A 25,791-nucleotide genomic window follows, 5' to 3' on the forward strand; every position below is an offset into this window, starting at 1 on the left:
ACATGGGATAACCCGATTAACCTGTATCTACCCCAGCACTTAGAACAGTGCTCTGCACATAGTAAGTGCTTAACAAATACCAACATTATTATTATTATTTTCTGTGCCTCAGTTACCTTATCTGTAAAATGGGGATTATGACTGTGAGCCCCATGTGGGACACCCTGATTACCTTGTATCTACTCCAGGGTTTAGAACAGTGCTTGGCACATAGAAAGAGCTTAACAAACGCCATAATTCATTATTATCATTATTACAGCTACCTGGAGGGCTCTTACACAAACCTAATGTACCTTATAAATGACACACAAATCTCACTTTATTACATAAACTCTAACTCACATACAGATCCATTCATCCTTCTCCCTCCTTTCCGTAAATTATTTTAGTATCCTTGCTGATGGATTGTAAGCTCCTTGAGGAGAGGGATCATGGTTTTTAGCTCTGTGGTACTCTCCCAATCATTTTGTTCTGTCATCTCACCAACTAGATGCCTTCCCTGATTAAGTCCTTATTTCCCCTCTCCACCCTCCCCTCTGCATCAACTCTGCATTTGACTGGTTACCCCATAAGCACTCTGATATTCCTCTAGACCGTAAGCTTGTTGTGAGCAGGGAATGTCTCTGTTACATTGTTATATTGAACTCTCCCAAGCGCTTGGTACAGTGCTCTGCACACATTGAGCACTCAATAAATACGATCGATTGACCTCAACCCCAAAGCATTTCACCTCTCCATAATTCATTTTAATGTCTGTTTCCCTCTGTAGACTGTAAATTCCTCGTGGGCAGGGATTGTCCGTTGTATCGAACTTTCCCAGATGTTTACTTAGCTCTGCACGGAGTGAACGCTCAATCATTTCCACTGAATAATAACAACCCTCCCCACCTGAAAAGGGGAGGGGCGGTTTGACAGTCTTTCTTCTTGGGAATATAAACTGTGGGTTTCTTTCTTGGGGCAAATCTATCTCTTTGAGAAGCATTAGATTTTGAAGGCCTAACAATCCTAAAGGGAAAATATCACTGCCAAGATAAGCAGGTTTTGGAAGACAAGATGTGTTTTCTTATATGAAATCTAAATTTTTTTTCCACCCCTCCACCCCAACCCCTACAGTTAGCAAATATAACTTAGTAAAAATTTTTATTTTTCCTGGAGAAGTGGCTAGTTTTCATGTTTTAGAGTGGTAAAATAATGAGTGATTATGAATAATCACGATGATGGGTGTAAATTAGTTAATTTACATGACTAAACATTAATTGGGGTTTAAAAGTATATTAAGCAAATATGGTAAAATGTATCTATTATGTTGTTGAAAATAAGGACATTTTTGAAGTATTCATGTTTACTCTGTAGACTGTCTCATGATGTATCTGTTTCTTGTTCTATTGTGCTCTCCTAAGTGCTTAGTACAGTGCTCTGCACACAGTAAGCACTCAATAAATACGACTGAACGAATGAATGAATGAAGGGCATTTCCTTAGATCACTTGGTGGCCTCCCTATAAAGAAGATTTGTTAGATGTTCATGTCCTATAAACCAGTCCCTTGAAACCTGAGATGTAGAGCGCTTCAAGGAGATTTTTGAGCTTCTGCATCAACTAACCAGCTAATGTGTCTGATAATGCTGCGTTATTCCATGGTTATTTCTTGGAACACCATAATTCCAAAATTTCCCTTTGAGAATCATCTTCAGCACTTCTTTCTCACTTTATCTTCCACCCCGATTATGGTCGTTTCACTGCTTCTAAAAACTGGTCTGTTGTTCTACTACTGGTGGTCTGCGTAGGCATCATGTTGGTCTGGATTACTGAAGAAAGTAAAATGGGCTGTAACTCACCCTAATTGTAGTATTTGTGATGTAGTGCACATTGAGGGGCCGAGGACATGGAATCTTGGCTTTTTTACCAGCAATCATTTATTAATATTTATTGAGTGCCTGAGCACTTGGGAGAGTACAATGGAATTAGCAGACATGATCCCTGCCCTCAAGAAACTTAAAATTTAGCAGTTTTGTTTTTCTGAGATGGGTCACTGAAGCTTCATCAAAGTTTTGGTGTATTTCTCCCATTATTCTTTAGGCTATGTCCTTTTGAGAAAAATAATTAATTATGCAGTCGGTTATTTTTCTTGGAGTTGTCCCCAGTCATACCAAATAAGAGTTTATAACTCCAATGAGCACTGGAGGGATGCTGACTTGGATGTGGAAATAAGATGCTTTTCAATTTAGACGATGCACATCTTGTTAAACATTTTGATTTATAAATTTTTTTACCATTCCTCGAAGGATTCTTATTGAAAGACCAGAATTGGGGCTCTGAAGAACTTCACAGATCATTGACAAAATGTTTTTTCTTCTCTTTCCTCCGAAATACTGAGGGTAATATCATCATCACAAATATGTTTTGAGTGCCTACTTTATGCACTACACTGTATTAAATGGTCAGGAAGCATACAGAAAAAGCAAAATGTGATTCTTTGCCCTAAGGAGATCTTATGATCTAATGGAGAAAACACGTAGACATCAACTGATGAAAATAAATGTTAAAAGTGTGTCCAGGTATAAATCTTTAACAAATGTAGATAAATAAAATAAAAACAGATATATTCATTCAATTGTATTTATTGAGCGCTTACTTTGTGCAGAGCATTGTACTAAGCACTTGGGAGAGTTCAATACAACAATAAAAAGATACTTCCCCTGCCCACAATGAGCTCACAGTCTGGGATGGGGGGCCCGGGGAGACAGACATTAATATAAATAAATTACAGATATGTACATAAGTGTTGTGGGGCTGGGAGGGGGGAAAGAATAAAGGGAGCAAGTCAGGTGACACACAAGGGAGTGGGACAAGAGGAAAGGGTGGGTTAGTCAGGGAAGCATACATAATAATAATAATAATAATGTTGGTATTTGTTAAGCGCTTACCATGTGCAGAGCACTATTCTAAGTGCTGGGGTAGATACAGGGTCATCAGGTTGTCCCACGTGAGGCTCCCAGTTAATCCCCTTTTTACAGATGAGGTCACTGAGGCACAGAGAAGAAGTAATAATAATGTTGGTATTTGTTAAGCACTTACTATGTGCAGAGCACTCTTCTAAACACTGGGAGAGATAGAGGGTCATCAGGTTGCCCCACGTGAGGTTCCCAGTCAATCCCCATTTTACAGATAACTGAGGCACACAGAAGTAATAATAATGATGTTGGTATTTGTTAAGCACTTAGTATGTGCAGAGCACTGTTCTAAGCGCTGGGGGAGATACAAGGTCATCAGGTTGTCCCACGTGAGGCTCCCAGTCAATCCCCATTTTACAGATGAGGTCACTGAGGCACAGAGAAGTAGTAATAATAATAATAATGTTATTTAAGCGCTTACTATGTGCAGAGCACTGTTCTAAGCACTGGGGGAGATAGAGGGTCATCAGGTTGCCCCACGTGAGGCTCCCAATCCCCATTTTACAGATAACTGAGGCACAGAGAAGTAACAATAATAATGATGTTGGTATTTGTTATGCGCTTACTATGTGCACAGCACGGTGCTAAGCGCTGGGGGAGACACAGGGGAAGCAGGTTGCCCCACGTGAGACTCCCAGTCGATCCCCATTTTCCAGATGAGGTCGCTGAGGCCCAGGGAAGGGAAGTGACTGCGGGGGGGGGGGGGGGGGACAAGTCGGAGAAAGTTGTGTAGGGGGTTGGGGAGGGTGACAAGGGGAGGGGGGGGAGGCCGCCATGGAGGAGCCGCCGCCACCGCCACCGCCACCGCGTTGCTTCCTCCCCTGCAGCCGTTGGGCCGCTGCGTGACGCGTCGTTTCCTCCAACATGGCGGCGGCGGCGGTGATGGAGGCGGCGGCCGGTCCTGCCCGGGCCCCCGCGCCGGCCGCCTGAGCGCCGTCCCCTCCGCTCTCCCCCGACGGGCCGAGCGAGCGGGGGCCACCCAGCTTCTCCTCCCCCTCGCCCGGCCTCCCTCCGCCCCCTCCTCGGCCTTTGTGGGCCGCCCCCGCCCGCCGGCCTCTCCTCTTCCGCCTTCCCCGCGTCCATGCACGAAGGCCGAAAAACGAAGAACATGTTCCTGACGCGGGCGCTGGAGAAGATTCTGGCCGACAAGGAGGTGAAGAAGGCGCATCACTCCCAGCTGCGGAAAGCCTGCGAGGTGGCGTTAGGTGAGCGGGGCCGAGCCCTCGGGGCGCGATGGAGGGGAAGGGTGAGCGGGCCGGTCCTGGGGGCTGCCTCGACCCCTCTCCCTGCCCACCCCTTCCTCCAACTCGCTTCTACACGAAGGGAAAAAAGCGGGCGTCCCTTCAAAGCCCTCCTGACAGCTCACCTCCTCCAAGAGGCCTTCCCAGCCTGAGCTTCCCCTTTTCCCTCTGTTCCCTCTCTGCCCCCTTGGCTCAGCCCCCTTTTCCCCCCCAGCACTGTGCTCCTTTGCTCATCCTTATTATCCTATTAATTCATTCGTTCAATAGTATTTATGGAGCGCTGACTATGTGCAGAACACTGGACTAAGCGCTTGGAATGGACAATTGCAGATAGAGACGGTCCCTGCCCACTGACGGGCTCCCAGGCTAATCGATAATGAGGAGTCCATCCCTTTGATTCTATTTATTGCTATTGTTTTTGTCTGCCTCCCCCGACTAGACTGTGAGCCTGTCAATAGGCAGGGATGGTCTCTCTCTGTTGCCGAATTGTCCATTCCAAGCGCTTAGTACAGTGCTGTGCACATAGCGCTCAATAAATATTATTGAATTGAATGAATGAACAGTAAGCGCTCCATAAATACTATTTATTGCTATTGTTTTAATAAGATGTACTTCTCCTACATTCTATTTACTGCTATCGTTTTTGTCTGCCTCCCCCGATTAGACTGAAAGCCCGTCAATGGGCAGGGACTGTCTATCTGTTGCCGATTTGTACACTCCAAGCGCTTAGTACAGTGCTCTGCACATAGTAATTGCTCAATAAATACTATTAAATGGATGGGAGCGAAAGGGCCCGCGGGCGATGAGTGTGAGAGGGGCCTGAAAGGGGAATCGGGTGTGTGGCCCTCGGTGTGTGTGTGTCTTTGTGTGTGTGTGTGTGTGTCTTTGTGTCTTTGGGGGCGTCGGGAGACCGGGGGGCGACCAACGGTGCCATGAGGGCAAGTGGCGGCCCTTTGTGAGGAGGTCGAAACCGAGCTGCGGTTTAGTAGCTGGGGAAATGGAGGTTCGTTCATTCAGTAGTATTTATGTTGCGCTTCCTCTGTGCAGAGCACTGCCTGCAGCGTGGCTCAGTGGAAATAATAATGTTGGTTGTTGTTAAGCACTTACTATGTGCAGAGCACTGTTCTAAGGGCCGGGGGAGATACAGGGTCATCAGGTTGTCCCACATGAGGCTCACAGTCTTCATCCCCATTAGCAGATGAGGTCACTGAGGCACAGACAAGTGAAGTGACTTGCCCACAGTCACACAGCTGATAAGTGGCAGAGTTGACCCCGGCCTGGGGAGTCAGATGTCATGGGTTCGAATACCGGCTCTGCCTCTGGTCAGCTGTGTGACTGTGGGCAAGTGGCTTCATTTCTCTGGGCCTCAGTTACCTCCTCTGTAAAATGGGGATTAACTGTGAGCCTCACATGGGACCACCTGATTACCCTGTATCTACCCCAGCACTTAGAACAATGCTTTGCCCATAGTAAGCGCTTTACAAATAACATTATTATTACAATTTGGCAACAGAGACAATCCCTGCCCCATGATGGGCTCACAGTCAAATCCGGGGACACAGATGGACAAAAACCAGACAACATCATCACCATAAATAGAATCAAAGGGATGGACACCTCATTAACAAAATAAATAGGGTAATAAAAATATGTACAAATGAGCATAGTGCTGAGGGGAGGTGGAGCCAGTCTGGTCAGGAAGGGCCTAAGGAAAAGAGCGTCATTCAGGGGGGCAATACGTTTATCTTCAGGGGAGGGGATCCTTTTCCCCCAGACCCGGGGAGAGTGCCCGAAGTTGGCTCCCCCGTGGACTGGGGGAAGAAGGATGCTCTGGAGGTGCCTCTCTGAAATATCTCCACCCCCAACGGACACCCAACACACCACACACAACGTGTTGTAGTTCCGTTGCCCGCAGGGCTGATAATAATAATGTTGGTATTAGTTAAGCGCTTACTATGTGCCGAGCACTTTTCTAAGCGCTGGGGTAGATACAAGGTAATCAGGTTGTACCATGTGGGGCTCACAGTCTTCATCCCCATTTGACAGATGAGGGAACTGAGGCACCAAGAAGTGAAGTGACTTGCCCAAAGTCACTTGGCTGACAGGTGGCGGAGCTGGGATTAGAACCATTGCCCGTGCTCTTTCCACTGGACCACGCTGCTTCTCTCATGTGGAAGAACAGGAGACTTGGGGTTTGGGGATGGGACAGTGTGGGGGAGAAGGGTTAGGGAGAGGCAGGGTGGCCCAGAGAAATGGATAGAGCAAAAAGACAGTGACCGCCCCCCCCCCCGCCCCCCCCCCAACCAAGCCACATGTACAGTCTGGCGCTCCTGCTCTCAAGCCAAAATGAAATAGGAGAATGTGTACATGGATCATGTGCATGTGTCGGTCTTTGTATAGCTGTAGTCGGAAAGAAAAAAGGCAGAGGAAGGAAGCTCAGAGCTCTGCATATTTCACAGTACCCGTGGAAGCTTCTGTGGACGCGGGTCGTTACAGTGAAAAAACACGGGAGCTTAAAAAGGCACCGTAACGACTACGGTCTCTGAAATAAAAGATAGCATGCACAGAATAGATGGGAAATGTGTATCCGGGGAATGCAGGAAAGAGTACTGAGTGGAATACGATGGAGAATAAACACACATGCACACACTGGCCAGAATTGAAGAATGTTGGGAATGGATTTGTGTCAAATGATGTGGAGAAGGGAAGGCCTTTGAATAGCAGCATTATCCACAAGAGGAAACTGAAGGATTGAAAGCGATTGAAATTTTGGGTTCATGAAGGAAGGGAAGACGAGTTTTGGTATTAAATGCCGGAAATTTTTAAAGGCACTTTGGGTCGTGTCATTATTAAAAGGTCACACAAATATCACTCGTTCCAAGGGTCTCGATCTCTACTCTTTCGGATCTTTAAATTGCTAAAATCGTAGCATTCATTTGAAAATTTTCATCCTAACAGTTTTCAGGTGAAACAGTAGATAGACTTGGTTAAATTCAGCTCTGTGGATCAGTAGCTCTCCGTTTTAAAACTGTGCTGACAACTGTAATTAAGAAAAGTTTTTTCTTTGATGTGACTGGAGAATTTTACCAACAGAAAAAGTTAGTTTCTGGGCTTTCATAGGAATAATTGTGTGGTTTTGCAAAGAAGCTGTGGTTTGTGATGCAAGCTGTGTTTCAAGTTGAAAGAAATTCACAAATTTTGAGCCGAGGACCTACTAAACTTACTGAATCATTATTTGTTTGGTTTGCACATTTACTTTTTTTGTATCACTTTACGTGAAGATTTGGCATGGAAGAAAATAGCTTATCTTTCTTTCAGACACCAAGGCTAATAGCTACCTTTGTCTGATTGGAAAAAAAAAAAAGAAAAATAATGGAAACTAGATAGAGATACTCAGAGTTAATGAAAGGTGTTGCATTAGGTTGTTTGTTTTATCTCAGCAAAGTTTATATGAAAAACAAGATATCCAAAAGTCCCCACTGTAAAAATGTTCAAGACGAAAATTGTGGTGAACTCCCAAGATACTTTGAATAAAGGAACTAATTAAATGCCTTGTTGCCTCCTGGAAGGGGCAAAAAGCGACTTTCAGTGATGCGACCTGACCTGATATTGTGTTTAAAAATCCTGGGGTTAGAAATGGTTTGGACATTTGCTGGCTGGAGAGGCAGCAGTCAGCTACTTTTAACCTCATGGAACTTGGGAGTTCCCCTCCTCTAGACTGTAAGCTCATTTTTAAATAGTCTTTGTTGAGCGCTTACTATGTGCCAGGCACTGTACTAAACTCTGGGGTAGATACAGGCTAATCAGGTGTGACACAGTCCCTGTCCCAATATGTGGTTCACAGTCTTAATCCTCCTTTTGTAGGTGAGGTAACGGAGGCCCAGAGAAGTGAAATGGTCTGCCCAGAGTCACACAGCCGACAAGTGCTGGAGCCGGGATTAGAACCCAGATCCTACTGACTCCGAGGCCTGTGCTTTTTCCACTAGGCCACACTGCTTTTTGTTGTGGGCAGGGAACATGGCTTCCAACTCAGTTGAATTGTATTCTCCCAAGTGCAAAGTTCAGTACCCTGCACAGTAGGTGTTCAGTAATGGATTGGGAGTGATGTTGAAAATGGTAACACATCTTCAAAAAACCCCTGGGAACCGTTAGGCCACTGCCTTAGTAATTGTAATAATAATAGTATTTCTTAAGTGCTTACTACGTGATAAGCACTGTTCTAAGCGCTGGGGTAGATACAAGCTAATCAGTTTGGACTCGGCCCTGTCCCACATGGGGTGCTCAGTCTTAATCCCCATTTTACAGATGAGGTAACTGAGGTACAGAGAAGTGAAGTGTCTTGCCCAAGGTCACACAGCAGACAGATGGCAGATCCAATCAATCAATCAGTTGTATTTATTGAAGGCACATTCTGTTCAGCAGACTTGAGAGAGTAGAGTCAGTAGGCCCCATCCCTGCCCTCAAAGAGTTTACAGGTTTACAGTCAACCAAAATGGTATTTATTGAGTGAGTTCTCTGTGCAGAGCAGCACAGAGCACTTGGGAGACTACAATACAGTTGGTTGCCCTCAGTGCTCTTACAGTCTAGAAAAGGGACTTAACAATCTAAAGGAAGACAATCTAGCAGGGAGGACGGACACAAGAATAAATTCGAAGTAGGAGAAACAACCGAGTTTACGGATATGAACACGAGATCTTCTGGGAGTGGGGAGGTGAGGGATTGATCAGGAAAGCCTTCTAGAGGAGATTTGATTTCACAAGGGCTTTGAAGATGGGGAGAGCAGTGGTCTGTTAGATGTGAAAAAGGAGGGACTGGGAGAGCAAGAAAGAGGTCATTGATGTGAGAGACAGAGAAGGGACAGAAGGAGAGGGGTGTGGGCAGACAGCTGGGAGAAAAAAGCCATTTGGTGTACCTTGAAGGTAATGGTCAGAAGATTCTGCTTGACATGGAAATGAGCAAGTAACCTCTTCTCAGAGGTTTCTGAGGAGTGGGAACATGTGCTCAGACACCCGGAGGAGGAGAGCCAGGGGAGGAGATAAAAATGGAGAGGTGGTGTTGCAGAGACCAAAGAAGAGAAGATATTCTCAGAGGGAGCAATGGTGTGACGGCTGAAGTTGTCAGGAGGATTTTTGGTAACGTGGAAGGAATGAAGAGGGAAGATGGAGGAGATGGGGGTACTGGGCGGGGAGGGGTTGTTGATGCATGTCCTACAGTTTCCTGGATTTCTTGCCAGGAGATGTATGTCTGAAGTATTTAGATATTCTTGTTCTTTTTATTCCAAGATGACACCTACTGCTGGTGACACTTTTGTGTTCAAGGATGATGGCAAATCACCTACACTTAAACATATCTGAGAAGTGGGAAGGCTTAATCCATTAGCAGTGCATTCAATTATTATACACTGATTTATACATATCCATCCTACTTTTTACACGTACTTTAGGACTTTCCTAAAAAGAACCTTGTCAATGATACTGTAATAATAGGATATTACTGACAGAATAGAATGCAATTATAGCATTTGCAAATCTTATCCACATACAGGTTCAGTCAGGTGGTTTTTTTTAATGAGCTCATTTTGTTAGAGAATGAATCCTTCACGTTACTTTGAGTAATTATAAGTATTCTGTCTAGCAGAGTATGTTTGGGGAGCATCTCTCTTTGGAACATGAAGGTGCCCTTACTTCCTACTGGTTTCTATTTATAATGAGCAGGTAAAAAGAAAATTCCTAAATTGCAAGGCTAAAATTATGAAGCCCAAAGCCATGCTAAGTAAGCGCAAAATAATGGGGCTGGGGAGGCGGGGGACGAGGTTGTATGTTGTCCTCTACCTGCTCTAAAACCTGAATTATGTAAGCCACAGCCTCCAACCTCAACCTTCTCTAGAGCTCAGTAGACCAGGATAGTAACCAGGAATAGGCCTGGTGAGCCTTGTTTATCGAACTAAGTTCATTTGTTGACTTAAAAGAGTGTCCCCTTAGGGCTCAAAATAGCTTTGGGGTCTTGAGCAAGCTGACCTATGCTCAGAGTCAACTGATTGATTGCAGAAAGCGAAAAACTGCAGTTGTGACATAGGCCTTTAGGAGAACTTGATTCAATTTTGCAAACTTTCCAATTCTTCAAATTCCAGTACCTGTTGCCATCTCTGAGAAGTAGGCCTAGTTCAGAAAAGGAAGTTCTGCTAGAATGTTGGATGGTGTCTAGTTTACATTTGTTTATATTTGATAGATTTCTTTTTACTTTTGTATTTTATGCCCTCTTGTTTGTTTTTTCCCTAATTTGCCATCAATAACATTTTGATATATCCTGCTTGGTATATGTGAAGAAATCATCCTTTTCCTGGGTTTTGTTACCGTGTCGGGGACTCCTTTAGATGACTTGACCTCCTGTCTTGCGTCCTACTTTTTTTTCCTTCAGGCATTCTATGCATTTGCAAAATTAATTCAGTTTTCCAGCTCCTGAAAAATACTTTCATATTTAAGTTTTTCAGAATGTCTTACATTACATCTGGCCATAATTCAGTAAATTATAAATGTGTATGTATTATATGAAGTACACTCAGTTTGCCAGCAGCATGGAGGTTTATGTTCCTGACAAGCTAATGCTAGAATACATGCACCTTGCCTGATGTCCTAGGCCTGTTCACAACCATTCCTTATAGCAGCACATTGCAATCTATCCGGATACCCACATTTTTAAAAATATTCCCTTATTGCGCTCTCTCGAAACTGCGTAGTAAAAGTTTATGCTATGGACTGGTTGGGTATATGGTTTTTCAGTAGAACTTGAAATCAGTCGTGTTTAGCGCTTACCTTGTGCAGAGCACTGTACTAAGCACTTGGGAGACTACAGTATAACAGTCACATTCTCTGCCCACAAGTATACAAGCAAAAGAAGGGAGAGACGGACATTAATATAAATAAATACATTACTGACATGTACCCAGGTGCTGAGGGAGGGGAGAATAAAGGATGCTCCAGACCCGAGGCAGGACATTGGTGGCAAGTTAGATGAGCTGGAGGTACGGTGAGTAAGTTGGCATTAGAGGAGCAAAGTGGGCTTGCTGGGTTGTAGTAGAAAATCAGGGCGGTAAGGTGGTATTGGGCAAGGCGATTGAGTGTTTAAAAGTACCAACTACTTTAAAATTATATTTAAGCGTATTTTAAAAGAAAAGTTTTTAGAATTATCTTAGTGGATTGTGTATTTCTAGCACTTAAAAAATTATGTTTAATAAGACAAAAAAGATTAAGACCTTGAATGCTCCAGCAACTTTAAAAGAATCGACCATGATCTTTTGAAATACGGTGGGCAGGTAGGTCACTTCTACAATCCCTGCCATAGGCTGCGTGCAACTTCGGAGTGCAGAGTAAAGAGCAAATGTACTATGTATGTCAACAAAACAGGTTTAATCAGATTTCCAAGCTAATAAAAAATTTAAAAAAAGCTACAAAAGTTGTTCTTCCAATCATAGATGGCCAGTTCTATTGGAGCGATGAGGGTCTCGCTCTTCGTCCCAGGTCTCTGAAAGGATCTTGGAATTCCCAGGTGGACTGAGAAGATTCAGATGGTTTCTGACTCATTGGCTTTCTGAAGTCTATTGCCATCCAGTTGCTACTACCCTAAAATCCCTGTCTCCGCCTTGCCCCTGCACAAAAAGTGAAACTTTAGCACTAATGCCTCCAGTGATCTTGAAACTAGTTTTACAACCAATGCCTTCTCTACATCATATTTCCATCGAGCAGGCTGTGCACTGGTTTGTATGAGCGTAGAAAAGAATTTTGTGAAAGTGACAGTCAGATACAGGAAATGTACTCTAGTGCAGATGTGTGTTAAAAAGTGTTCTGAAGGATTAAAAACACTTATCTGAACAACGAAGGTAGTACTGTTTATGCTTTTCTAGGGAAGAAACCTTTGTAGAATTTTTTAAATATTCTAAGTCAACCCCCTTCCCCCCCACCATTCTCTGAAAAGCAAAAAGACATGCCACAGATCTTAAAATTGTATATTCATATGTCTCTGGGTAATTTCTTCTTCCTGAATTGTTTCTTCATATAGTGAGTACAGAAAATGAATATTCCTAGTCCTAATTTTTTCCTGCGTATTTCCAAATGGGATAGAGATTTAAATCATCTTAAAAGTCCTGATGTCTTCTATCTTGCTCATAAGCACAAGAGTAAATAATTAGCTTCCCCCCACCCCCAGCCATAGTATTTTTGGGGGTCGAGTGGGGAAAGAACTACTGTGTTTAGAAAAGCTGCTATTTTTTCCGCCTTTCTCACTATATTCAGTATTCTTGTAAAAAGAATAGCAAATTATCCATTTGCATTGTGGTAGTAATAGGAGGCAGCCATGAAGAGTACTATCCCTTAATTAAATCTTCATTTTTATATCATTAAAAAAGGATGTACTCTTTTTTTATTTTTCTATTCATTTTCAAATGGATGTACCAACACTGTCCTATTGTAAAAATTGTAGTTTTCCATCTTTATCATTTACAATAGTGATAGAATCTTCTAGTGATAGCAGATAAGGAGCTTTGTTTGACTTTGCCTCTCATGCATAGATAATTGGGTGGTATGTGAATAAGGCATCTTTAACCCTGGGCTTTGACTTGGGCTCCATAACATAAAGGCTTTGTTGGCTGCGTAAATTCTATTTCTAAAATGTTGGGAGGATTTAGGAATAATAAAAAGATGGATATCCAGGAGGCACGGGGCAAAGGAGTATAGAAGGGCATGAAAATATCCACAATTATGAATACTCAATAGAGTTAAGACTTCAAGTTTATAGTCTATTAAATGGCATGACCTGACTGTCTTATGTTTTTTTTCCCATTTTTTTCCTCTATTCTTTTCTTATACCTATCCAGTATAATTTTCATTTCTCCTTTTTCTACTATTTTGTTCCTATTTTTCTTTCGTGCTATTGTCTTGTTCTTGTCAGTTGTTTACAAAGCCAGTGCAAACATGGAATTCATTATTACAGGAAGTTGTGGAGGCAGAAAATACCCATGGGGTTTGGATGAATGCGTACCTGAGAATCTAGGGATTGTTAGAAAGCTAAGGAAAGAGTTTAAATATAATAATAAATGCACAATGGATTGTTAGTCAAGAAAAGGTAAGTATGTTAGAAGCTGCATCCTTAACCTTCTAGAGAAGCAGCTTGTTCTACCGGATAGAACCACGGACCTGGGAGTCAGAAGGACCTGAGTTCTAATTTCAGCTCCTCTACTTGTCTGCTGTGTGACTTGGGGCCAATCACTTCATGTCTCTGTGCCTCAGTTACTGTGTCAAATCCCGTTTGTATCTACCCTGGCATTTAGTACAGTGCCTGGCATATAGTAAGTGCTTAAGAAATACCACAGTAATTATTGTTAGTTGGCCTTAAGAAGGCAGCTATCCTATTGCTTCATTAAGTATACTTGGGTGAGACCATTAGAAAGAGTCAGTGGGTTGTTCCCAAGCATGTTCTGTTTTCTCTCAGTCCTCCTTTCTCTTACACTTTTTGGTCTTTTCTTCCTCACACCGAAAATTTTTTAAATGCTCTTTTTCTGCACTTGGCTCATGAGAATTTTTGATGATTAATTTGGAAAAAGGACATTTAAAAAATTCCACTGAGGTGTTAAGATATTCAGAGAGTATTCTTTTGAAGCTCCAGCAGCAGGTTAGTACATAGAAGTAGTCTTTAAACCGGATGATAGGTATAATCATATTTCTCCCAGTAGGTGGTAAATTTTATAATGCTGAATGTTTTCAGGGATATTTGTATAGCATAAATGTATTGCCTATACTTGCCATTGAGAAACCTGCAGTAGGTGTTTGCTAAGTAAGGGAAATAAGGAAACAGCAGCAATGTAAGCTTTCTCCGTTGAAGGAGAAAATGCATTTGAAGTAAGAATAAGCAGGTGGTTGTCTTGCCATCTTTGCCGTCCACAGTGGCCAGATATTTTTTTTTTTGAGTATTTTTGACGGGCCTTCCACCTCCCAGAACCTCCAAATGGCACAGCCCTAACAAGAAGATTGGGGACCCGAACCCAGGTATCCTGCAACCCAGAGCATTGGACCAACAGTAGAGTACCCATAGGCTACATAGCATTTGGCTGGGTGTTTGGGGTACAGATGAAAGGAGAGACTGAGCTCCTGCCTTTATATTGATTACATTAAAACAAGGAAGAAAAGGCAGGCAATGTACAGCCAGTGTAAATGCTGCAGGTCAAATGAAATATCAGATGATAAGAATGAGTGGAAGGAAGGAAGGAAGTGTAAGCTGGTAGGTAGGAGAATGGATGGGATTCCACCAGATGGTATACCTCTCTTGGAGCGGGGTAAAAAGGGTAATTCCCAGGAGCGTAATTTGTGGGTCTGTTTAATGGTGTTTTAAAATTAGCTTATTTGTTGTTAATGAGGAGTCTGTTGACATGGTTTCTAGTCCTTGCTCCATTAGTTAACTAGCTGTGGGATCTTGGGGTAAATAATTATTATCTTTCTATTTTGCCATAAAGCTGACACAGACTATAGCTACTTCGTACAGTGGGAAAAGTTTAGTATGCCATCTGCATGTTTCACAGGAGCATTATGAAATTTGATAAGGCAATATCTATTAAGTCTTTGTTTTTAGTTTCCCTCCCCTCATGTGTCAGGGTAAAATATTCAGTTTAACCTGCCCGACCCTGCAGAAAAAAACAAAAACAAAAAACAGAGACCCAGGGTTCCCAGTTCAAATGAACCTTGAACCAAGAAGGATGTGTATGTGTGTTTGAAGTTAGATAGAAGTGATCGATTTATTTCTCTGTGCCTAGCAATTTCTATATGCCTTTTCTCCCCACTCCAAAAGGATGTCAAATTTGGTTTACTTGAGGCTCAGGGGAACAAAACACTTGTTAATGAAGTTGAATTCACCTGATTGTGTAGTTTTGTAAATTGAGAACTGGAAGTATAATAGAGTTTCACGAAAAATTACTTTTTGTATTTAGGTGGCCATGGAATGGGTTTGGAATGGAAAAATCTCATTTCTAGTCTGGGGAGAGCCATTACTGGGTTCATCTCCTAAGAGCCGAAGGAGGTATGGCATGGCTCAATCCACCTCATTCCTAGTAAGGCTAGAAAATTGGTTATTAGGAGTCTGCTGGCTAGTAAATGGGAAATTGACTAAGGGTTTGATTTGTTTTATAATCTGGAAAAAAAATTGCATGGACTTCACCTCTCCAGTAGAGGACATGGGTTATTCAGTTAGATTTCCCTCCCCCACAGAAGAAAGCATTGCCTTTGGAAGTTAAAAAAGGAACAGTTTTAAATGTTCCCTATGAGAAGTAGCATAGCAACAGCCTGGAAGTCAGAAGAACCTGGTTTCTAGTCCTGGCTCTGCCACTTGCCTGCTGTGTGACCTTGGGCAGATCACTTAACTTCTCTGTGCCTCAGGTACCTCATCTGTAAAATGGAGATTAAGACGGAGCCCCATGTGGGGCAGGGACTGAGTCCAATTTGATTTGCTTGTATTCACCCCAGCGCTTTCTACGGGGCCTGGCATATAGTAAGTACTTAACAAATACCATTAACATCATTATTATCGCAGCATACCTGGCACAAAATACGTGCTTAGCCAATACCATTTGAAAAAATGGATCCTGGACTGTTAGAGCTCCTGCTCTTTGGTTCTTAAATTCTTTATTACTCTTCCCCATCTTGGCTTCAGGTAGGCCTCCGATCTGGATACATCCCAAAGGACTTATTTAGTCCTGAAATCCCAGGTAAAGCCAGGGTTGAACTTTCCCTGGTTCTGTAAAGGAAACTTGTCTTTTTGAATAGTGATCCTCTTATTTGCCAAATTCCTCCAAGGTAATCCATTGAGATGCCACAGAACCTTACCAGTTCAATGCCTTTCCAAGTCCTTTCCATTTCATAGTTTGCAGTTCTGTCAGTAAAGGGAAAGGGTGAGAGGGGAATTTGATCAAAGACCCCCCCGAAGCTTTGCATTAACTCGGAGTTTATTGCATTCACACACTTATCGTGTACCCCTTTCTGTGGATGATAGTCAGTCCCTCCTTCCATCTTCATACCCTTGAGTTGGCCGCTTGGGGTGATGGATTAAGCTTCCTGTTAAAATCCCTCATATTCAAATGTAGTTTTGGTTATTCTGAATTTTTAGTTTTTATTAAGTTCTATGCATATGCCATTCTCTCTAGTTTGGATCTCTCTTCTGGTCATTTGTACAGAGTGAAGTTCCCAGCATTTCAGGAAATGTAAACGCCTTCAGGGCTGGGATGTGTCTAATTACTCTTTAGTGCTCTTCCAATAAATACCATTGATGGATTGATAAGATGGTCATCGATTAAAAGCAAGGTATATCCAGAATAAAAAATAATCCCAACTAACTCCTTTTAGTTCCATTTTAAAATTGTGGATAGGGGAGTATTTCTTCATTTAAAAGAGGTTATTTTCTATTATTTCTTTTAAAGTAGTCACCGAGTATTGTTTCAGAGCTCTCCTTTCAGAAGCATCTTGGATTTCTGCTCGCCGTACCTCACCTCCCTAGAGTAGCCATTTCTCAGTTAAACATTTCCAATCACCTTCACTAGTGACACCACCACCATGACATTCAGATCCTTTACTTACCCTCAGATTTCCTTTACTTACCTTTCTTTGCCTATCTTTCTGGGTTCAAATGTGGCATTCCTTAAACTTTAAATCATTCCTCAATCTTAAAGGCAGTAAACGTTTTTAAAAGAAGGAAGCTCAGCCCTAAAGTCAACTCTCAACTCCTCAGTAATCATCTGTGATAATTGAGGGACGATGTGCTAGGAAAACAGAAAACTGGCAAGGTGGTTTGGGTGGCATTAGTGTAGGAGAGGGCAACAGGGGTGAGATAGTCCTGGGCCCCAGAAGAGTCTGAAGAGAGCCTCTGTAGCCAGCCGGTTCTGATGAGTAGAAGGTGTTAATTGGAAAGGCAGGAAGGTAGATGTTGAAAGCTTAAAAAAGCTGGGGATAATCTTCAGTGCTGATAAGCCACTTGCAGATAATTGAGTTGACTACTTGCCTGCTCCTAGTGATTGAAAAAATATGTAAACAGTTTTTCATTACCTGAAAACCACTTTCGCTTATGTACAAATTTATTCTAGGCTCTAGCTCTTAGAGACTTTTTTCTACAATAAGTAGTATGTTAGTGATTGATTCTCAAAGAAATGAGTCATATATAGTGAGCTGTACATAAATTGTTTCTACTCATTTGGGACAGAGATAATCCAATTTGCTGTAAAGGATTAGGTATCCATATGAAGGCCAATCTGTGTCTCGACCAGAGGTATACTGGTGTGCCATGATTTCATTTTTCAGACGGTATTCAGAGCTGAAGACTCAGAGTTGAGAGACCTGGGTGATTGCAAGTGTTTGACCTTGGGTACTAGGGGCTTAATTTCTGCATTTTGACTCACCTGTAAATCTGATTTTCAGAGTTAGTAAAGCTCTATTTGATTACCGAGTTATTTCTCATTTTGAGCATGGAGGGGAACTTTTGGCAGGGTTTGGGGGGGCTGAGCTTTGAAAGGGTGGGACTTCGAAAGGATTGGGAAAGAAAAGGTCAAGGGGAGCTAGAGAGGAAATGCAGAGGATGGGGGAGAGGAGGAAAGGGACTAAGGAGGAGTAGGTGGGGGAAGATGAAGGTCAAGGCACTCAATAATGCTTCTGCCATTCTGCCAGGCTGGGTTAAAGCCTGGGTGACTGCAGCTCTGGACATTTCCCAATTAAGCTCTGCCGCTGCCTCTGTGAACAACAATGGAACAGGGGCCAGATCCCTAAAACACCCAGAGCTGTAGCCACACGGGCTTCAGCCCAGGACAGTGGCTCTCAAGCTCTGACCCTTGCCACCACCCTCCCCAAGAGAAACCCCCAGCTGTTTGCCAGCTGGGTGGAGATGAAACAGGTGAGAGAAATCACTCACCCCCAATCCTGAAGCTTCATGAGGACAAGAAAAGCATCAGTAGTAGAGGAATCTACATTGGTGGGGAGGGCACGGTATCTCCTCTTATGTTTCTGGCAGGGGGCAAGAGGTGGAGCCAATATATCCGATCCACTGCCGGGTCCTTGCCAACTCCACCCAAAAGAGCAGACCACCCCTTCTGCCCGTCCTGCCCAAAAAAGCTGGGAGAGGAGCCGGACTTCACCCCGCTTCCCCTCCCCGCTGCCGAGCCAATTCCATGGGAGCCACAGTCCTCTTTGCCCCCATTAAGTTGGCACCTATGCTTTTGTATACTGTGTAACTAGTAAAACTGACCATAAGTATTCCATATTTCAGTGTGTACTAAAGGGTATATTTTAGTAATCAATTCAGTCAATCGTATTTGAGTGCTTGGTGAGTGCAGAGCACTGTACGCTAAGCCCTTAGAAGAGTACAATATATAATGTTCAGAAGACAAAGTTCCTACCCATTGGGTTTTTTCCTCCCTCTGTGGATCTTATTTATCATTACTATATTGCCACCTATTCATAACCTCCTGAGATAACATTCCACCCACCCAATGAAGTGCTTCCTTTTGTTTGTTTGAACTTTTTACCTTCTAGTTTCAATTAACGACCTCTCCTTCCGGTGAGGTGAGGCTTGGTGATCAAAAATTCTGTGTTCACCCTATATCCACACTCTTCAAGGATCTGTAAAATTGGTTTCTGTTGAACTAGCCAAGAATAATTGGAACTTCAATAATAATTAGAATTTGTATAACTCTTAAAACAAAATCTGAAGACTTATTTGCTCTTGTACTATGCCGGGGTAGTATTTCTTTCCAGTATTAAATTCAGATAAATGAAAATCCCTGACTAAATATGACTCATTTTTGCCTTAGCCATAGTAGCCTTTATGACGCAGCGTCCTTGCAGAGAAGTACAGAAAATTTACTAGCCCACCCACCCCCAAAGGAGCACATTGTTAATAGAATGAATTGAATTAACATATCTTCCTACGTGTTGTTTGCCCTGTTTCTGCATAGAAAGGTTACCTCAAAAATTACAATTTCTTCTTGATTTCATGATATGTGAAGGGGTAGCTGCATTGTAGAATGAATATGGAATGTCTCATTGCCCACATTGTACTTAATTTCCATTATGTTGTACTCTCTTCTTTTCCTCTCATATCATTTAGAATCCTTCTCCACATTCATTTCCTCTCCTGCTCCTCTGTGCCATTAGCTTTCATTATTCTGGCATGCAGTTAGATTTTTCTCTCTTTCTCAGCACCATGAAATTTTTTAAAGGGTATTTGTTAAGGGCTTACTATTTGCCAGGCACTATACTAAGCACTGGGGATTTACAGGACAATCAGTTTGGACACAATCTGTGTCCCACAGAGGGCTCCCAGTCTTAATTCTCCTTTTGCAAGTGAAGCAGCTGAGACACAGAGAACTGAAGTTAGCTGCCCAAGGTCACATGGCAGACAAATGATTAGAACCCAGATCCTCTGACTCCCAGGCCTGTGCTGTTTCCCGCTAGGCAATGCTGCTTTACATCCTCATTATCTCTTTACTTTCTTTTTTTTCCTTAACTGTAGAAATTTTCCTTGTTATAACTGCTTATTTTTCCATACTGTTCATTCTTAATTATCTGGATGTAGAGACATTTTGTTTACCTTGTATCTGCCCCAGCGCTTAGGACAGTGCTTGGCACATAGTATATGCTTAACAAATACCATTATTATTATTATCATTACTGTAGGCAGGCCTCCCCTGGCAGGAAGCTGGGTCTTCCTCTCCGCAAACTTATCACACACTTAACCCCTCCACCCCTCGAAGGGCAGTGTCTGCCATTCCCCTGTTAGTGGTAACAGTTGCCTGCTGGCTCACCACCTTCACTAGTCACCCCGCCAAATCATAAAGCCATTAATCTTTCCAACAGAGTCACCATTCCCTGCCTTCCAGCTGGGGCTTGTGCCCTGGGTTGAGGTGAGTTAGGAGCAGACCTAACCTTTGATGCTTCAGGGTTGTAGTTGGCACCTGCACACATGGTAAAGAACAGGGTTTAAAAGAAATCCAACGTATACTTTTTATCACTGTAGATTATATATCCAGCTTCACTGTACAAAATTCATTATAGCCTAAGAAATATCAAACCACAGTAAATCTTCATCAATTCCATTCCTCTCAAGTCAACCTACTTGCCGTCTCTTGTTTAATGTATTGCCACTGACCTCTCGTTATGCCTTCCCTTCTGTTTGACACTCCCTCCCCCCTTCACATCCAGCAAGCAGTTGTTCTCCCCATCTTTAAGGCTTTTCTGAAATCACATCTCCTCCAGGAGGCCTTCCCTGATTGAAATCACATCTCCAGGAGGCCTTCCCTGATTAACTCATCTTCATCTGCCACTTCAGCACTTGGGCTTCATCTAAGCATTTGAATGTTGACACCCCACTGTTGAATTTAGGTAGACATATCTTTTTACTCTATTGCTTCTTCCTATGGGAAATTTATTGTAGTGTCTGTCTCCCCTGCTAGATTGTAAGCTCCTTGAGGCCAGAGATCATGTTTACTAACTCTGTTATAGTCTCCTGAGCACTTTGTACAGAGCTCTGCAAAGAGTAGGTGCTCAATGGATGTTACGGATGAATTGAAATCAGAATCAAGGAGAGAAGTTCATTCGGAATTAGCAGAAGATTGAAGTGTTTTTAGTTTTACTAAAGTTGTTGCGTGTCCTTGAGTGTTTAAAGAGTGAGAAGAAAAGTAGGCAGAAAAGGAGTTGTCAGAGTGGTACAGAGAGAATTGGGAAAGTGTGTTTTAAAGGAGGAGGTGATGATTTTGGCAGGAGCAAATTAAGTAGTGGTCAGGGTGCAAACCAGGTCGAAGAGGTTGAGGGGAGAGTTGGCCAAGAAGAAACAGAGGCGGCTAGTGTCGACAACACTCAAAGAGAGGCAAAGTGAACCTCACCTAGTATTGAAAGAAGAGTCTGAATGTGTAACAGCTTGTGTGTGTCCTTGGCTCAATCAGTGCAGTCGGAGAATGTGTGAAACTATAGCAAGTTTGACAGCCCACAAGGGGACTTTAGAATCCAATCCTCTCTGTACTTCTCTTTCTTTAGAGCCCCAGTTTTCTATTTCAGGGTAGTCACTAACCAGCTTTTCCAAAACCTCTGAAAGAAAACTGGACAGTTGTATTCTTCTTATTGAAGGTGACAGTATTATAGGTTGTTGAAAACTAAAGTGCACATCAGTCGATTGCCCTAGAAGTTAGGAGGGCTATGGCAATGCAAGAATTAAAAATTCATAAATTTGGCTCCCAAGTATTCGATTACTATTCTACCACTCCTATTATTCCGTGGTAAAATAGGGGAAAGTATTTGATTTTAAACTCATAGATTCTGCCACATTTGGTGTTTGTAAAACAGGCTTGTTTTGCCCATCTTTTTGAGTAGAACTCATTCTAATGTTAATCCTGCTTAGGAGGCCTTTCCCTATCCAAGGAGCTGGGATTGGCATTCTAACACACTAATTTTAGTCAGATGAAGAAAAAGTCTGAAAGTTACTAAATAATAATTGTAGCAGTTAAGTCGGAACATTCTCATTGCCTTAATTTCAGAACTGTTCTGTTAATTTGGTCTTTTTTTAATTATCTATAAACCATTTTCACCTTCAAGATGAGATTTGGGAAAGCAGCACGGCCTAGCCGTGAGACGTTGGGCCTAGGAGTCAGAGGACCTGAGTTCTAATCCCAGCTCTACCACTTGTCTGCTGGGTGACTGTGGGCAGGTCACTTATCTTCTCTGGGCCTCAGTTTCTTCAAATGTGAAATGGGGATTCAATACCTGTTCTCCCTCCTACTTAGACTGTAAGCCCAAATGTGGGACAGGGACTCTGTCCAACCTGATTAACTATCTAACTGTATCTATCTCAGTGCTTAGAGCAGTGCATGACACATAGTAAGTGCCTATCAAATACCATTATTATTTGATATGTTGATTAACAATTGTAGGATCTCTAAAACGTCTACAGATCAGTCTGAGAGCAATGTGGTGTAAGTATTTATTCAGTCATATTTATTGAGAGCACTGTACTAAGCACTTGGAAAGTACAATTCGGCAGTAGAAAATAGTGTTGTCACTGGAAATTAAATGTAATGTGTTACTGTGAATGAATCTATCAACAGTGCATTTTCAAGTATCAGAGCTGAGATTATTTAGCAAATGAAAATGGCATAAAAGGCAGAAATTCCACCTTGAGTTTTCCAGTTGAAATAGAATACTAAAATCATCAGTAGTATTTATTGAGTACCTAATGAGTGCAAAACACTTTACTAAGCATATAGGAGGGTACAGTGAAAACAAAGACAATCACTGCCCTCCTGGAATTTACAATCAAATGCTGAGGATAGACAGACCAAAATTATTTGCAAGTAGTTGGGAGTAAGAGGAAGAAAAAGGAATACCGGGAAGGAACACAAATGCATCAATAATTAGAGAAGGCTTCCTGGAGAGGTGGGATTTTAGGCGGGCTTTGAAGATGGAGAATTGTGGCCTCATGGATTGGGGTGATAAGGAAACAACATCAGCAAGAGGCCAGAAGGTGAGCTTGAGAGCAGCTTTGGCTTTTCATTCATGTAGGTATTGTCACCCCAAGAGGAGTTCAAAGTACTCAGCTAGAAATATGAAATACAGGAGCCCGTAATATTTGGCCCTTTGGTGTCTTTTGATTGTGTACGGCTATAATTACAAACAGTTGTTCTTTCCATTTCTTCCTCCCCCACCAGTAAGAGTCTGTTAACCTTTCATGACAGTCTATCATGGTGCTTTGGGTTCAAGCAGATGTTAGGTTTTAGAGGTCTTGGATTCATATATGACATTAAATTATTTGGGGGCAGTCCTCATGTCTTTGGGGAAGCAGCGTGGCTCAGTGGAAAGAGTCTGGGCTTCGGAGTCAGAGGTCATGGGTTCGACTCCCGGCTCTGCCGCTTGTCAGCTGTGTGACTGTGGGCAAGTCACTTAACTTCTCTGTGCCTCAGTTACCTCATCTGTAAAATGGGGATTAACTGTGAGCCTCACGTGGGACAACCTGACTACCCTGTATCTACCCCAGCGCTTAGAACAGTGCTCTGCACATAGTAAGCGCTTAACAAATAGCAAAATTATTATTATTATTACTTTTTTACTCTCCCTAGCACTAAATAGACACATTCCCTGCCTACCTCCAAGAGATCTTCTGTGACTAACCCCTTAAATCCCGTATCTGTCCTTCCCTATGCATTAGTGCTGTATCACTTAAGAACTGCAGTACTCACCCCAGACTCACAACACTTATTTAAATATCCTTATACTCTACTATTTTCACTCTCCATAATTTATCTTAATGTCTGTCTCCCCCTTAGACTGTAAGCTCCTTGTGATCAGGTATTGCGTCTACCAACTCCATTGTATTATACCTTACCAAGTTATAGTACAGTGCTTTGCATACACTGTCTACTCAATAAATACTACTGATTGATGCTGTATCTGAGACTTAAACCAAAATATTCTTTGAAGTTGAAGTGAGACTAAATGTGGCGGTTAGTGTGGTGGGCAAAATGGGCTCAGAAATTACCAGTTAAGAATTTTTAACCCTAGACCATTTGCATTTTCAGATTCCCAAATGGCCTTATTTTCCAGAATAGTAGTCCTAAAGCTTTTCAGGCTAGCCAGAATGCAAACCACTGAAGAGAGGAGGAAGACTCATTTGCTGAATCTAAGTCACTTCTCCAAGCATCTCTTCTCTTCTCGCTCTTTTTTTTTTTTTTTGGAAGAGAAGGTGGGAGCAGCAATCCTGTTCAAAATATCAGTCAACAGCATTTTCTGAGGTGCACACCAGAAGCAAAACACGTTTCCTCCCTTCAAGGCACTTAGAGTTTAGTGGAGCAGACAGACATAAATTTACAAATAATACACCCAGTTTTCTTATCACATGAGGGTTATAGTCTTGCCAAATCTCACATTAAAGAATACCTGCCCTGTAATACTCACCTGTTCACCCGCATGTGATCTCATCTCAGCAACCCAGCCGATAGAGATATGCGTTACCAGAAGAGCATTCCCTAATTTCCTAATCCTTTTTAAGCCAAAACACATGTTGAAAACACATTGAGGTAGAATTAAATGTAGTGTGTGCAGGAAGAAGGCCATTACAGGTAGTAGAACAAATCTCCCTGGATAAAATACTGAAGAAATAGTTGAATATACAGTTAAATGTCCATGTATTCATAAGTGTAGTATGGTTAGAAATAGATGAATCATATGGGTGGTTATTGGGTTGGAGTGTGCAGTCCCCAGGAAAGGGCCAAGAACGAATGGGAACCCTCCCTCCCCCCCCCCAATTCCTGGGGGTGATAGTCTCTCCTGGGAAGCAGCATGGAGTAATGGAAAGTACACGGGCCTAGGAGCCTTGGGTTCTAATCTCAGCTCTTCCAGTTGCACGGTGACCCTGGGCAAGTCATTTCTCTGTCTCTCAGTTTCCTCAATTGTAAAATGGGGATTCAATACCTGATTATGTCTTGTCCACCCAAGGGTTTAGGATGGTGTTTGGCACTTAGTAAATGTTTAACAAATCCCAATTTTAAAAAACAACAACACACAAGCAGTGGGAGCAGTAGGGCTTGCAGGCCAAACTTGATTTGCATCCGTGAAAGATATTACCTCTGTTAATCCCCCTAAACATTAGTAGTATTGTAATTAAGAACTGATGCAGCACTCACCTCCTTTTCATTGCTTTCTTGATTCTTCACACAAGAACTTGGAATTATCTTTTCCTCAGCAACTGCAGAAAACTTGTTAGTTATAACAGATTTTTTTAATTACAGAAGGCATCTGCTTAATTCATCTCTATGCAGAAAAAACTACTTAAGACTGGATGTTAGTACAGTAGATTGTTACCTAATTTTTGAGGAACAAATGCTGATTAAAATGATTAAAAGTTTGATTTCAAGAACTTGGTTTGCTTGTGGTCTCTTTTTTTAAATCCTATTTTTGAATTAGAACAAGAGACTGTTTTATGTCAGTGGCTGGCTTTTCCAGGGATGAGAGAGGACAGAAGATTGGTTTCATAATTTTAACAAATTAAGTGAGCAACAAAATAGGTGGAAATTTTTTTTGTCTCCAGATAGAATTCGTATTATTTATTTTAGCGCCTCTTGATGAAGTGTCCAAGGCAAGGCATAAATGTAGTGTTTTCTTTCAAGAGACATACAGAGCAAGGGTTTGGTACAAGAGATCTAATCGGGTTTGGTACAAGAGATCTAATCTCAAAACTTCCCAAGCCCATGATGGGGATGATAATTTTGACTTAGGCATTTTTTATGTACTAAACACAGAGGTAGATATAAGGTTATCAGATCGGTCACACATTTTATCTGGTGCCTAGAACTTTTTGAGTGAACCCTAAAAGATGGGGTGACGCTGAAGGTAGGAAGTCAGAGTAAATTATGGAGAAAGTGAAAGTAGCATAGAATGCTGTTCATTTAGTCCTTCTTTACCTGCTGTTGTACCTACTAAATGTCTACTTAGTGCAGTTTTTTTATAGTGTCTGTTAAGCACTTATGATGTGCCAGGTACTGTTTTATGCTCTGGGGTGGATACAAGCTAATCAGTTTGGACCTAGTCCATGCACA

General features: G+C 42.3%; 1 protein-coding gene across 2 annotated transcripts in view; it reads left to right on the top strand.

Annotated features, from left to right (window-relative positions):
* Positions 1-3,861: 3,861 nt before the first annotated feature.
* ARFGEF1 (ADP ribosylation factor guanine nucleotide exchange factor 1) overlaps positions 3,862-25,791 on the top strand; it is an 81,144-nt gene continuing 59,214 nt past the window's right edge. Inside the window, exon 1 of one of the 2 annotated variants that reach the window (XM_029068347.2) lies at positions 3,862-4,157. In XM_029068347.2, coding sequence (XP_028924180.1) covers positions 4,034-4,157 — 124 coding nt within the window. In that variant the 5' untranslated portion in view covers positions 3,862-4,033. The remainder of the gene's footprint in view (positions 4,158-25,791) is intronic. The other variant, XM_029068348.2, reaches the window with a different exon arrangement.

This window comes from Ornithorhynchus anatinus, chromosome 7, assembly GCF_004115215.2.
Source record: "Ornithorhynchus anatinus isolate Pmale09 chromosome 7, mOrnAna1.pri.v4, whole genome shotgun sequence".
NCBI classification, from domain to species: domain Eukaryota; kingdom Metazoa; phylum Chordata; class Mammalia; order Monotremata; family Ornithorhynchidae; genus Ornithorhynchus; species Ornithorhynchus anatinus.